The 13,841-nt window shown below is 46.2% G+C and overlaps 1 protein-coding gene across 1 annotated transcript in view; it reads left to right on the top strand.

Moving 5' to 3' along the window:
* Nucleotides 1-13,841, top strand: part of adgrv1 (adhesion G protein-coupled receptor V1) — a 190,143-nt gene that overhangs the window by 72,374 nt on the left and 103,928 nt on the right. Inside the window, 17 exon segments of the mRNA XM_070436984.1 lie at nucleotides 103-225; nucleotides 613-835; nucleotides 1,037-1,241; nucleotides 1,415-1,561; nucleotides 1,773-2,028; nucleotides 2,523-2,725; nucleotides 5,315-5,491; nucleotides 5,735-5,917; nucleotides 6,085-6,264; nucleotides 6,376-6,540; nucleotides 6,686-6,806; nucleotides 7,057-7,180; nucleotides 7,568-7,706; nucleotides 7,979-8,164; nucleotides 8,462-8,697; nucleotides 9,156-9,304; nucleotides 11,870-12,068. Coding sequence (XP_070293085.1) covers nucleotides 103-225; nucleotides 613-835; nucleotides 1,037-1,241; nucleotides 1,415-1,561; nucleotides 1,773-2,028; nucleotides 2,523-2,725; nucleotides 5,315-5,491; nucleotides 5,735-5,917; nucleotides 6,085-6,264; nucleotides 6,376-6,540; nucleotides 6,686-6,806; nucleotides 7,057-7,180; nucleotides 7,568-7,706; nucleotides 7,979-8,164; nucleotides 8,462-8,697; nucleotides 9,156-9,304; nucleotides 11,870-12,068 — 3,016 coding nt within the window.

The following is a 13,841-nucleotide window of genomic DNA, read 5'->3' as shown; positions in this document are numbered from 1 at the left end:
CTCTGTCTGTCTGTGTGTGCGTGCGTGCGTGCGTGTGTGTGTGTGTGTGTGTGTGCATGCGTGGGTGGGCGCGTTCATCCGTGTGTGTGTTCCTATCCTCAGGTTCCTCTACCTCCTGTGAGGTGTTTGTATGGAGAGCCATGCAGCAGTTCCCTCAGCACAGCCAGTCTATCCCCCACCCTGGCCTGGGCTCTGCCCACCCCTTCACCCTACCCTCAGGGATCAGTGAGTACACACACGCGCACTGATGGTCAACTTTCTTCACACAGGTGAACTGAGAGACCCCTAAGTGTTATCATTCAATCAATACTATCAGTACTATCAATACGATCAATACGATGACGATGGCGATGGTGATGGTGATTATAATTATGACGACCCTCGTTAATTCAAAGACACCTCCAAATCTTTAACATTTTGTAGTCTCATCAAATTGTATTGGTCACCTACACGTGTTTAGCAGATGTTATTGCGGGTGTAACGAAATGCTTGTGCTTCTAGTTCCGACAGTGCAGCAATATCTAACGAGTAATATCTAACAGTTTCACAAATCATCCCCTGTTTCCCCACTGAAGATGTGTCTCTCTGTTTCTCCCTCTGTGTCTCTCTCAGCCCATGTCCTGCTGGCGGGGAGGAATGGCTCAGCGCTGTACTCCTGGAGGTCTGACATCAGTCTGTTTGCCATGGTGCTCAGGTCTCCTTCAGCCTCTCACTTCCTCTCTCTACCTCTACCCTACTTCAACACCACCAAGAGCCTCATAGCAGCCACCGAGCCCTCAGGCTCAACCCTGTATGAGCTCACCACGGTCTCCAACCACTCTGACTTCATACCCAGGTACCTATGATACCCCACTGTTCCCATGGCAACCCGTTACATTCTGACCAGAGGTATTGATCATTGGTTTGATCAAACTTTGTGCAAACTTTCATTTTGCGTTGTTTCGTTGTCACACAAGTGTGTTGTTGCTCCCACTTCATTCTTCGTGGTTGTCTTCTCCGACCGTTGTCCGTTTGCTCTCTGCCGCCACACTCTCAGCTATGGCGAGTTGCGTTTCACACCCGGCGACCGGGAGTTGGAGATTGCGGTGAACATCATCGACGACGGTGCCCCGGAGGAGGAAGAACAGTTCCGTGTGGTCCTAAGAAATCCCAAGGGAGGGGCTGAGATTGGCTTTGGTGGTCAGATGACCGTGCTTATTCCAACCAATGACGACGCCCATGGAGTCATAGGCTTTGCACAGGTACCCTCCTCTGTTGCTTAACTGTGATTCACAGTGCATTTCAAACTAGGTTTTTGTCACTTGCATTTATATATTTATAAATATATATGTGTTCATGTTTTTATTTATCGGTTCCAATACATTTGAATGGTCAAATCTACATTATATTGCACACTGATGTTGCCTCTCTCCAGGGCTCTCTATCTGTGGAAGTGGAGGAGTTGGCGCGGAGCAACCCTATCTCTCTGAGTGTTGAGAGGAGGAGAGGAACCTTCGGCAGACTGACCGTCCACTGGGCAGCCAACGGCAGTCTGGAAGACATCTTTCCCACGTCAGGAGTGGTGAGGCTCTCTCTCTCTCTCAGGATTATCTCTTTCACTGTTAACTTTGAGGAAAATGTAGACGTAGAGAAATAGAAGAAATACAGAACAACTTACTGATGTGAATTTTCCAAATTTAGTTGATTAGTTCATTGGTTGTGAATTGACTTCCTGGATTGGCTAAGCTACAGAGGAACTGACATCATCTACCGTCAACTGTTTACGATCTCAGGTGACGTTTTCTGAGGGCCAGGTGATGGCTACCATCTCTTTGACCGTGGTAGCAGACAGCTTTCCTGAGTTGAGGGAGAGGGTCACCCTTACCCTTTTGGATGTCACCACAGTGGGCCTAGACCAGCTCTCCAGGGGGGCGCTGATTGACCCACAGAGGGCACAGGCCCTCCTCACCATCCTGCCCAACGGTTCGCCCTATGGGGTGATAGGCTGGCACCTGGACTCCCAGTACCTCCACACACAGGAGCCCCAGAGTAAGAGGCCAGCTGTTTGGATTGACTTTAAATATATATGTATTTATACAGGAAAAAAATATGTGAGATTGTGTATAGTTAAGAACGATACATATGCAATTATCTTACACATCAAGAACAAAAAAAAGCCATATTTGAACCATGTCCATTTTTAAAGCTACTAAAGTGTATGGTAGGTTGTCATGAGTGGTCACAACTTCATTTGACAGGAGCTATGACATTGGTAGGACTCATTATCCAAATTGTTTCTGTCCTTGCACAGGTTGTAAGGTTTATGTTTTTTATTTTTTATTTTACTAGGCAAGTCAGTTAAGAACAAATTCTTATTTTCAATGACAGCCTAGTTCAGGGGCAGAACGACAGATTTTTACCTTGTCAGCTCGGGGATTTGATCTCGCAACCTTTCGGTTACTAGTCCAACGCTCTAACCACTAGGCTACCTATGTGTGTTGTCTGACGCTCCTTGTCCGTGTTTGCCTCTGCTTTCACCTCAGAGAGTCCCGCTAATGTCACCCTCACCATTGTGAGAGAGCAGGGAGTGTCTGGGGAGGTGGCGGTCCACTACCAGACCAGACCGGCCCTGTCCCAGCCCCCCTCCAACCAGGCCAGCACCCCACAGGACTACACATCCCGGGAGGACACCGTCATCATGAAGGAGCATGCCACCATGGCTCTCGTCACCATCACCATCCTACCAGTACGAAAATAATAGAATATGACTTTATCGACAAACAATCACCAGGTGTCCTCCTGGGACGCCTGAGGGCAGTACAGTAGGATCCGCTCTACTTTTCCCTCTTTTCCTCTCCTCTTCTCTCCTCTCTTTACTTCTCCTCCCCTCTCCAACCCAAGCAGTGTGGATTTACATTTACATTTAAGTCATTTAGCAGACGCTCTTATCCAGAGCGACTTACAAATTGGGTAGATTGAGTAGATTGAGCACATGTAAGTGAAATATATACGTTGTCATGACGATATAAACTTGATATATACTTGTTCTAGAACAAGTATGACCGTGTTCTAGAACAAGTATGACCATACTATCCATTGGCTAATACAGTAATCTGGAGTGAAGGTAATGGTTTTAAAACAGTTAATAAATGTGATAGGGGATAACACACTCTCTCRAGTGACAGAACCATGTACTCTACATGACCAACAGTATGTGGACACCTGCTCGTCAAACATCTCATTCCAAAATTATGGGTATTAATATGGAGTTGTGTCCCCCCTTTGCTGCTACAACAGCCTCCACTCTTCTGGGAAGGCTTTCCACTAGATGTTGGAACTTTGCTGCAGGGACTTGATTCCACTCAGCCACAAGAGCATTAGTGAGGTCGGGCTCTGATGTTGGGCGATTAGGCCTGGCTCACAGTCGGCGTTCCGATTCATCCCAAAGGTGTTCGATGGGGTTGAGGTTAGGGCTCTGTGCAGGCCAGTCAAGTTCTTCCAGACTAAGCTCGACAAACCATTTCTGCATGGACCTCGCTTTGTGTACGGAGAAATTGTCATGCTGAAACAGGAAAGGGCCTTCCCCAAACTGTTCACACAAAGCTGGAAGCACAGAATCGTCTAAAATATCATTGTATGCTGTAGAGTTAAGATTTCCCTTCACTGGAACTAAGGGGCCCGAACCATAAAAAACAGCCCCAGACCATTATTCCTCCTCCACCAAACTTTACAGTTMGCACTATGTATTGGGGCAGGTAGCYTTCTCCTGGCATCCGCCAAACCCAGATTCGTCCATCGGACTGCCAGATGGTGAAGCATGATTCATCACTCCAGAGAAAACGTTTCCACCGGTCCAGAGTCGGCGAGCTTCACACCACTCCAGCCGACGCTTGACATTGAGCACAGTGATCTTAGGCTTGTGTGCGGCTGCTTGACCACGGAAACCCATTTCATGAAGCTCTCGACGAACAGTTATTGTGCTGATGTTGCTTCCAGAGGCAGTTTGYAACTCAGCAGTGAGTGTTGCAACCGAGGACAGACGATTCTTAAGAGCTACGCGCTTCAGCACTCTGCAGTCCTGTTCTGTGAGCTTGTGTGGCCTACCACTTCGCGACTGAGCCGTTGTTGCTCCTAGAGGTTTCCACTTTACAGTAACAGCACTTACAGTTGACCGGGGKAGCTCTAGCAGGGCAGAAATTTGACCAACTGACTTGTTGGAAAGGTGGCATCCTTTGACGGTGCCACGTTGAAAGTCACTGAGCTCTTCAGTAAGGCCATTCTACTGCCAATGTTTGTCTATGGAGATTGCATGGCTGTGTGCTTGATTTTATACACCTGTCAGCAACAGGGTGTTGCTTAAATAGCCGAATCAACACATTTTAATAGGTGTTCATATACTCGTGTGTATATAGTGTAGCTATGACGGGTTCCTACACAATCTCTTGATTTCTCAGTTAAATCATGTTATTCTCGCAGTTAAATCATGTTATTCTCGTAGTTAAATCATGTTATTTAACCCACTGATAACACAGGCTTTTACCAAACTGACAGGAGTTTCATGTTTATTTCTGGGGGTGGATTATCCCTTTAACTAACACAAGATTTACACAACAGGTGCGCTCACTGGGTCCTAGGACCCATCACGTCTTCACGCTGCCACGGGGATACACGAGATAGGACAGGGTTACCCCCCCCCCTCCTCCTCTCACTTTAGATTTAGATTGGTTCAGCAAACAGCCGGGCTTTCTGCCTGTTCTGGGTGCTTTCTGCCTACAGCTAAGACCCATACCAGGCCTAAAACCACCAGTGCTGGGCCTGCCACCAAGGAAACCCACTACTTATCTCCCGTCACCCCAGAATAGATCCGTTCCCAGTAAATTGCAGTGCTGAGTCGCTATTTTAACCTCCACTAATGGTAGCTATTATTGTGTTTTGTTTAGACTGAGAGGAGCTTGAAAACAAGGCCTTGATTCAATGTGCTCACAAACTGCCAGCATTTATTAAGGTGATTTTTGAGAGTAAAGTTGCTTCAGAAGTGGAACAACGACAAGCTTAGTAGTTCATTTCTGTGGGTTGAGTGTTAAAAATGGTTTCCCTTCTTCCTGATTTAGCATTTACCCTGATCCCACAGTGTTGCCCAGTTCAGGTCCTCAGGGCTGTGTGTGTGTGTGTGTGTGTGTGTGTGTGTGTGTGTGTGTGTGTGTGTGTGTGTGTGTGTGTGTGTGTGTGTGTGTGTGTGTGTGTGTGTGTGTGTGTGTGTGTGTGTGTGTGTGTTGTGTGTGTGTGTGTGTGTGTGTGTGTGTGTGTGTGTGTGCGTGTGTGTGCATATCCCCAGGATGAGGCTCCAGAGCTGGCTGAGAGTTTCCTGGTGAATATCACAGGTGTGGAGCTGGTGGGGGGGTTGACAGGGGCCGGCCAGCCCAGTGTGAAGAGGCCTGGCATGGAGGTGGCTGTGGTCACTATCCAGGAGAACGACGACCCGCGGGGGGTCCTGCGGTTCAGCGTCTCACAGGTCGACCACAGAAAAAGCATCACACTACTGCCTCTGCTCATACGTTAGGAATACTGCTGAAGTCTAACACTCCATTCTTTTGTATAGTGTCTCACAACACACTACAACAGTAACTGCTGTACGTGATGCTAAAGCTTAGAGACTATCTGAAAACTCTATCCAAAGAATGAATAAATGCAAACGGGTATTTGAATCCTATTCAAGTGTTAATGCTTCAACTCTGTTTCTGTATCGGCTTCTTAGGAAGAGTCCGGAGGGGTACTGGCCTATGAGGTGCCCCCGCCCGGGAACCTCCTCCGCCTACCTGTGGTGCGATTGGCTGGCAGGACTGGGAGAGTGGTGGTGTACTGGGAGGCTCGGACAATCACAGCCAGCCTCGATGACTTCATTCCTGCTTCTGGGAATATCACCTTTCAAGATGGCCAGGTAAAGTGATTATAACTAGGGCCAGAGAGTTTCTCCAGGTTAGGTTACGTAGTTAGTTAAGTTAGGTCACCTCACTATGATCCACTTGGTCTAGATGAGCTTCTATGAAGGTTTTCTTCTATGAAGGTGTTTTCCTCAGGTTAAAAAAACTCTGGTTCTGTTTGCAGGGTGAAGCCTTTATTGACATCAGTATCGTGGATGACACGGAGGTGGAGTCTGCAGAGCGCTTCGGTGTGACTCTGATGCGTGTGATTGGTGGAGCCAGACTGGGGGAGGGGACCTCTGTGACCGTCACCATCCCCCCCAACGATTCACCGCTGGGCCGTTTTGGCTTCCAAGAGCAGACTGTGAGAGACCCGACATATTGCCCTACAGAGGATGAATACAGTTATCTTACTCAATCAAATACAACTTTATTCTAAACCATTATTATGCTAAACAAACGAATCTCCTTTCAGGTCACTATCAGCGAGCCAGCATTCACTAGTGACCCAGCTGCCATGGCAATGCTAACAGTGTTGCGCAGTGCGGGAGGAGAGGGGGCGGTGACACTGGTGTGGCGGCTGGAGGACGTGGCCCGGGATGACCTTTCACCTCTCAACGGAACACTGGTCTTCAGTGTGGTCAGTAGGGGGTGGGGCTAGGGTGGCCAAAGGGGAAGATGGTAGTAAGTCAGTTGACGGTGTTTTGCTCTGCTTGGTAATACTTGATGCTAAATGTACAGTAGTTTGTTGAAAAGACACTGATGTGAGACTTTGTGAACCTCAGACAGAGTTGAGGAAAACGTTGGTGATCCGGGCTCTGGCTGACGCTGTGTTGGAGGGAGACGAGAACTTCACTGTCCAGCTCCTGGCTGCCGAGAGTGGTGCTGTCATCGACCCCATTAACGGTCAGTATCTTTGGGCTGCCTCACATACAGTCTCTGGTCTATGGAGAGGAGAGGAATGCATTTTCCTCTGGAAGCTGATCTGAGGTCAGTTTGTCATTTTCAATCCTAATGGTTACAGTTAGGATTGGCAGGAGAGTAAGCTGGTCCTAGATGTGCCCATAGAGGCAACTTCTACCTGAGGTGTGTTTAAGGAGCTCCAGTGGAGGGCATTAGACTGAACTGTGTCCCCTGGGTTGGTGTGTGTCTTCAGGGGTGGCCACCATCACCATCCAGGGAGACCGTGCAGCCCTGGGAACGGTGGGCATCGCTGAGGCCTCCAGGAATGTCCTGATAGGAGAACCTCAGGGAAACTATAATGGGACTGCTTTGATCAGGTACAGTTCGCAAAATTTCCTTTTGTAAGATAGCCGGGGGCAAAGTCATTAATATTCATGAGTTACATTGGGTGATTAGTTGATCCTTCTGGGGCGTGTGATGTTACACAGATGCACTTTTACCTTTCCAGAAACTGTCTGTTGCTTGATATGATCAAGTTGATCCAACTTTGTGTGTGTGTGTGTGTGTGTGTGTGTGTGTGTGTGTGTGTGTGTGTGTGTGTGTGTGTGTGTGTGTGTGTGTGTGTGTGTGTGTGTGTGTGTGTGTGTGTGTGTGTGTGTGTGTGTGTGTGTGTGTGTGTGTGTGTGTGTGTGTGTGTGTGTGTGTGTGTGTGTGTGTGAGTACTGCTGGTTGTGTGTGTGCGTGTGTGTGTGTGTGGGTTGTAGCCTGGTACGAGGCCCAGGCATCTTCGGAGAGATCCAGGTCTACTGGAACATCACTCCCGCTGTGGCCTCTGAGTTTGAGGAGCTGTCTGGTGTGGTGACCATGCGAGACAGACAGTCTGCAGCCACCATCCGCCTTAAGGTATGACAACCACATTCAACACAGATGCTGTCTGTCTTTGACCATGGAATGATATTCATCACTAGGATCTTACCTTAACATACGGCGTCTTATCGTACCTCATCCTAATATGAAGTGAAAATGGATGCAACATGAATCATCCCCAATGCAACTGTGAAACGGAATACTCGTGTGAAGTGATGTAGCCTATCGGCCATTCATTTGAAACGGTATCCTAGTGTGGATGTTGGGACAGAGGCTGAAGGTAGTGGTGTTTGCTGCTGTTGTTTCAGGCGCTGGATGATGACATGGCGGAGGAGCGCCGTGTGTACCAGCTGACCCTGACCTCAGTCACGCCAGGGGCGGAGATCAGCCCCTCGGCCCAGCGGGCCACAGTCACCATGGCAGCTAGTGACCTCCCCTACGGCCTGTTCTCCTTCCCCCAGGGCCTCGCCGGGGCCTCTGAGGAGGAGGGCAAGGTGAGAGAGCCAAGGCAGTCCCAGGGCATGATCAAAAACGTCCACAGTGTTGAAATGCATTAGAGGACATCTACATGACTATTGCTGACCTATCAGAGCCTGAGAACAGTCTGACCTGCCCTATCCGAGGGAGAGTGGTTAAGGGAGGGAGGGATTAGGGAGGGTGATTAAGGGAGTGGCATGAAAGTCATTTGGCTTACTATGATGCATCCATGACAAATTGCCATTCAGTTGATGATATGGCAGCCTGCTTTTTCCCCTACCCCCCACCCTCCTCTCCCTTCTCTTCTCCGTCAGGTCAATGTGACAGTGGTGCGTTCCATGGGCACGTTTGGGAGTGTGTGGGTGACCTACCAGACAGCAGGCAGTGTAGCGGTCAGTGGAGTGGACTTCACTGAAGCCTCGGGGCGCCTTCTTTTCAGCCCAGGCCAGACCACGCGTGGTGTCACATTGAGTATCCATGACGACGACCTCCCAGAGGGGCCTGAGGAGTTCTACCTCAACATCATCACCGTAGAGCTCCTTAACGACAGGTAGGTGGATCCTAGACATGAATCTAGAGTCAGCTCATTGTCTTCTCCCCCCAGTTAAGATTGGAAGTGTTGGGGAGGGAAAGCTGATCCGAGATCTGTTCCTAAGGGCGACTTCCACCGTGAGCTGTTGGTGTGCGGTTTTGGGTGTGTGAGTGGGAGGAGAATCTCAACCTTGGTCCATGATTTAATGACCTCTGTCACCCTCCTGTGAACTTCACTGTAAGAGTGGAAGGTGTTGGTCTCTGGGGTGGGAGGGGTGTGAGCAGTGGTGTAATGGAGGGTAAACGCACATAAACCCTGTCTACCTACCTTTTTGCAGAAAAATGCATTGAAAGTTTAGAGAGTGCTACTTTAATAACTGCGAACTGCACTCAGCGTTAACCCACTTCAATTGTTTTGGGACTGGGTGTGAGGTGGGGTGGTGTTGTCTCTGACCTCTGTCGCCCTCCTGTGGTCAGTACTGTGGACTTCAGCGTGATGGAGCACGGCCTGCAGCGAGACCAGCCTCCAGCCGTCGGCAACATCTCGTCCATCAGGATCGTCATCCAGAAGAGTGACAACGCTGAGGGTGTTCTGGAGTTCCTCCCTGACTATGTCAACATCACAGGTCAGTCTCTAAGCCTCTGACACGTTGACACTCTTCAACATAGCTACTGGAAGATAAGGCATCGCTTTAGGAAATGTCATCTCATCCTGTTAATATGCCATGGATATGCATCAGAGAGGGATTCTGAGAGTGGTGATTGGATGAATGCAATATGTAAGGAGTACATGCAGTATTACATTTTACTTAAGGGACTGAATTCAGGAAGGTGAGCTTATGTCAAATGTTCAAGATTGTATTTTTATCAATTTTAAAAAAGCCAGACTCAGAGCTTCAAATTGGTATATAATACACTGCAGTTGGGGGAAACATGGGAAAGTTATGCTTCTTTGAGACACTTGTTATTCCACTTTGGAGACAAGTAGGAGAAAAATGACGTTCACACCCTCTTAAGCCTTAGACACACCCATCTCTTTAATAATTAAAATATAAATGCATGAGTCAACATGCATTGTCCTTCAGAAAGTAGTCTCCCTATTATTCCCCTCCATTATCTCAGTCAATCATGGATCCTGCCTTTCTTTCTAAAGCTCAAAGCTTTCTCCTTGGCTATAGGCTCATAATTATTTCGTTTTATTCATATTTACCAGTGGAGGTTCCTCAGAGGAGGAAGGGTAGGACCAATTTCATAAAAATAAAAATATTGAAACATTTAAAAAGTGATACTTTTTAGATGAAACTATACTAAATATATTCCATGTCACCAAATAATTGATTACAACACACTATTTTGCAATGAAGGTCTACAGTAGCCTCAGCAATGCTCTGTAGGGTAGCACCATGGTGTAACCGGAGGAAAGCTAGCTTCTGTCCTCCTCTGGGTACATTGACTTCAATACAAACCTAGGAGGCTCTTTGTTCTCACCCCTTCCATAGACTTACACAGTAATTATGACAACTTCCTGTGGACGTCCTCCAACCTATCAGAGCTTTTGCAGCATGAACTGACATGTTGTCCGCCCAATCAAAGGATCAGAGAATTAATCTAGTACTGAAAGCATAAGCTACAGCTAGCTAGCACTGCAGTGCATAAAATGTGGTGAGTAGTTGACTGAAAGAGAAAGACAATAGATGAACAGTTTTGAACAAATTATTTTATTCCAAAATTAAGGAGAAGCAAGAGAGAGAGAGCTATATTTGGTTGTATTTAAAATTAAAATAAATCACTGAATGCAGCTAGCTAGTTTAGCCTACTCAAACACCTGGCTCCAACAGAGAGGGGTTTTGCTAGCTAGCTGGCTATGACTATCCAACACGGGAACTCTTCCAAGTCAAGGTAAGCTTTTGGTTTTATTAATTTATTGCCACTGGGGCCCGCCGGTGTAACTGCTAAACTGCTTTCTGACTGTCCTCTGAAATGCATGATTGTGGCGGGTTTATTAACATGTTAGTCCTAGCTACAGTATGTTGACTATGAGTTGACAACGATGTAGGCTGTGCATAGCGGTTAGCAGTCATGATATGAAGGTTTGGCTTGGAAAGGTTTTTTCGCCTGGTTACAGACAGCTGATGTGTCGTTCACTGAAGTCCACAAGTGAAGGTAAAAGGTGAGAGGAGGAGAGCACGTAGATAGTTGAGAGAAGAAATTATATACAAGGAGCAAAGTGATCGTGTTGTTTTATATGGCTGCTTAGGAAAGTGAACTGTGTTTGCGTGTGATCAGGGGTGTATTCATTACGCCGATTCTGTTGAAAAACGTTTCTTATACTGAAGCAAACGAAACAAAACGGGGATAAACATACCTGAATTTGTCCAATAGAAACTCTCATTTGCAACTGTTGGACTAATGATTACACCCTACATCAGCTAGATGCAAGCAAGAGTGTGCAAGGCAGTATTGAATATGTCACTGTCTGTCACCTAAATTACTCAAAGTTCTCTCGACCTGTGCAGCTACATTGGAAACGTTCATTCATAGGCTAGGTTGTAGCGACCTCATGATGGGTACAAGCAAAATTAGAAAACCATGTAATAGCCGAAACCTATCGATGTTACATTGAGCTGGGTGAATGGAATATGAATGACAGCATTTTTTTTACACCATTTCTACACAGTTTAAAAACTCTAAAATGCAATTTGGAGAAGAGCAAAAACAATCTAAATTGACTCCTGCCATTATCACCATGGGGCTGTAGCGTCATTAGTCTCAGACGATAGGGGTCTTAACATTCTATAAACATGTCATACAGCAATTAGATTTCAGTACCTTAATATTAAATTGTTGGTGTTGAGCAAGGGTATGACGACTGCCATACTCTTGAAAAAGATAAGGAGAGCCGCACACTCTAGGGGCTCAGATGCAATAATTTAATAACCAACGTTTTGACAGCCAAGCTGTCGTCATCAGTCTCTTTTTCTTTCTGCTAACCAGTCATTTGCCTAAAAATGTGTGCATTTCTTCCACCTCTAGCACTAACACACTTGATTCAACTACTCAACTCATCATTAAGCCTTTGATTTGAATCAGGTGTGTTACCAGGATTGAGAAACACTGTCCTATATAGTGCACTACTTTTGACCAGAGCCCCATAGGTGCCATTTCTCTTCTCTCCTTTCTGTTATTTCCAGTGGAGGAGGACGTGGGCAGTGTGTCTATCCCGGTGGTGAGGAGGGTGGGTTCCTACGGCCTGGTCACAGCAGAGTACATATCCAGGGGCCTGACGGCCAGCCCAGGCCTGGACTACAGCCTGGCCAATGGCTCGCTCACCTTCCTCCACGGCCACAACACCAGTCACATCAACGTGACCATCATAGATGACCAGGACAGGTGAGTCGGTCTGTCTGTCTGTCTGATCACCCAGGCCTGCTACACTGCAAATCACCTACAGTACCAGTCAAAAGTTTGGACACATCTACTCATTCAAATCAAATAGAATGTTATTTGTCACATGCGCCGTATACAAGCAGGTGTAGGCCTTACAGTGAAATGCTTACAAACCTGACTTAGTTACACCAGCTCTGTCAGGAGGAATGGGCCAAAATTCACCCAACTTATTGTGGGAAGCTTGTGGAAGGCTACCTGAACGTTTGACCCAAGTTAAACAATTTAAAGGCAATGCTACCACATACTAATTTGGTGTGTGTAAACTTCTGACCCACTGGGAATGTGATGAAAGAAATAAAAGCTGAAATAAATAATTCTCTATTATTCTGACATAAATTCTTAAAATAAATTGGTGATCCTAACTGACCTAAGACAGGGAATTGTTACTTGGATTGTGAAAAACTGAGTTTAAATGTATTTGGTTAAGGTGTATGGAAACTTCCGACTTCACCTGTCCACAGAGTCAATGTGCGTGGGCACAGGTTAGTCGAGGTAATTGGTAGGTATTTTATATTTGAGATTCTTCAAATATAAAAAGTTATTTAAAGTAGCCACTCTTTGCCTTTGCACACTCTTGGCATTCTCTCAACCAGTTGCATGAGACTTGTTGGAGCCAAGACCTTAGTACAACAAGTGGCAACCTTGTTTCCAAGTTTAATCACGTCAATAGCTATGTTTCCATCGAATTGGAGACAGATTTTCGTGCAAATATTCTAAAATCTGCTTTACAATAATATGTGCATTTTGCCAACAGTGATGTGTTTCCACCAAACAGACTTGTTGAGGATAAAAATCAGTGCGTGAGGACGTAGTGCACACAAAATGTCATTTTTCGTTTACGTTTTCATGTACCAAATAAACATCTACAATTCAATGTGTTTCCATTGCATTTTCAACTCTACCGATAGTTTTGTCACAAACTTTTGCGTTAAATAACAAATGTGCCTACTCTGGTCTTGGCACCTGCACTATAGCCAACAGCTCGCAGATACAGAGCGGGTAGGCTGTGCGGGTTGGCTAGTCAACATGATGAGATTGTTATGGATAAGTGAGAGAAAATGTTTATTTGTCAAATGGCAGTCAAGCATCGATCATCATGTCACCAGAAAAAGAGCATCGATAGTTATTGGAAAGGAGCATCAAGATCAACGTGTACTTTCACCACCCTGTGAAGTTCATCGTAACTTATTTCATCTGTAGCCTAATGAACTGCATGCTTTCCCCTAGTTGTAGTGGGAGGAGAACACAACATGACATCGTGTGACTCCAAGTTTCTTCGATATGATGGTTATTATATAAATACTTGCGCGTAAAGACGTTTCCACCGCCATTTCTCGCATAATTAATTTTACCGACGCAAAAAGATCCCACCATGTCGAACGAACAAATGATTTGTTGGCATTCATACAATTGTACAGAAACTTCCTGGTTCCATCACAGCTGTTGTGATTTTATTTTTATACGGTAGGACTTTACTAGCATAAATAGTGTGGATGGAAACTTGCTTATTGAGGCGTTTTTACAGTGTCACATTTGTTGATGAATCGTTACTAGAGAAATGAGACCAAGTTAAGACGCAGGACAGGGTGGATCGGTATATAGTAAGACAGTTTAATTGGATGTAAAGATATCTGACAAAACGTGCACGGACTCATTCATTTAGCTCAGAAGGAACTAGCCGAAAAYAGTSCCTAAACAGAGCGTGCATTAGGTTTT

The sequence above is a fragment of the Salvelinus sp. IW2-2015 genome, linkage group LG33, assembly GCF_002910315.2.
Source record: "Salvelinus sp. IW2-2015 linkage group LG33, ASM291031v2, whole genome shotgun sequence".
Classification (NCBI taxonomy): domain Eukaryota; kingdom Metazoa; phylum Chordata; class Actinopteri; order Salmoniformes; family Salmonidae; genus Salvelinus; species Salvelinus sp. IW2-2015.
The sequence above is the reverse complement of the archived record's forward strand: the minus strand, read 5'-3'. Positions and strand labels throughout refer to the sequence as shown.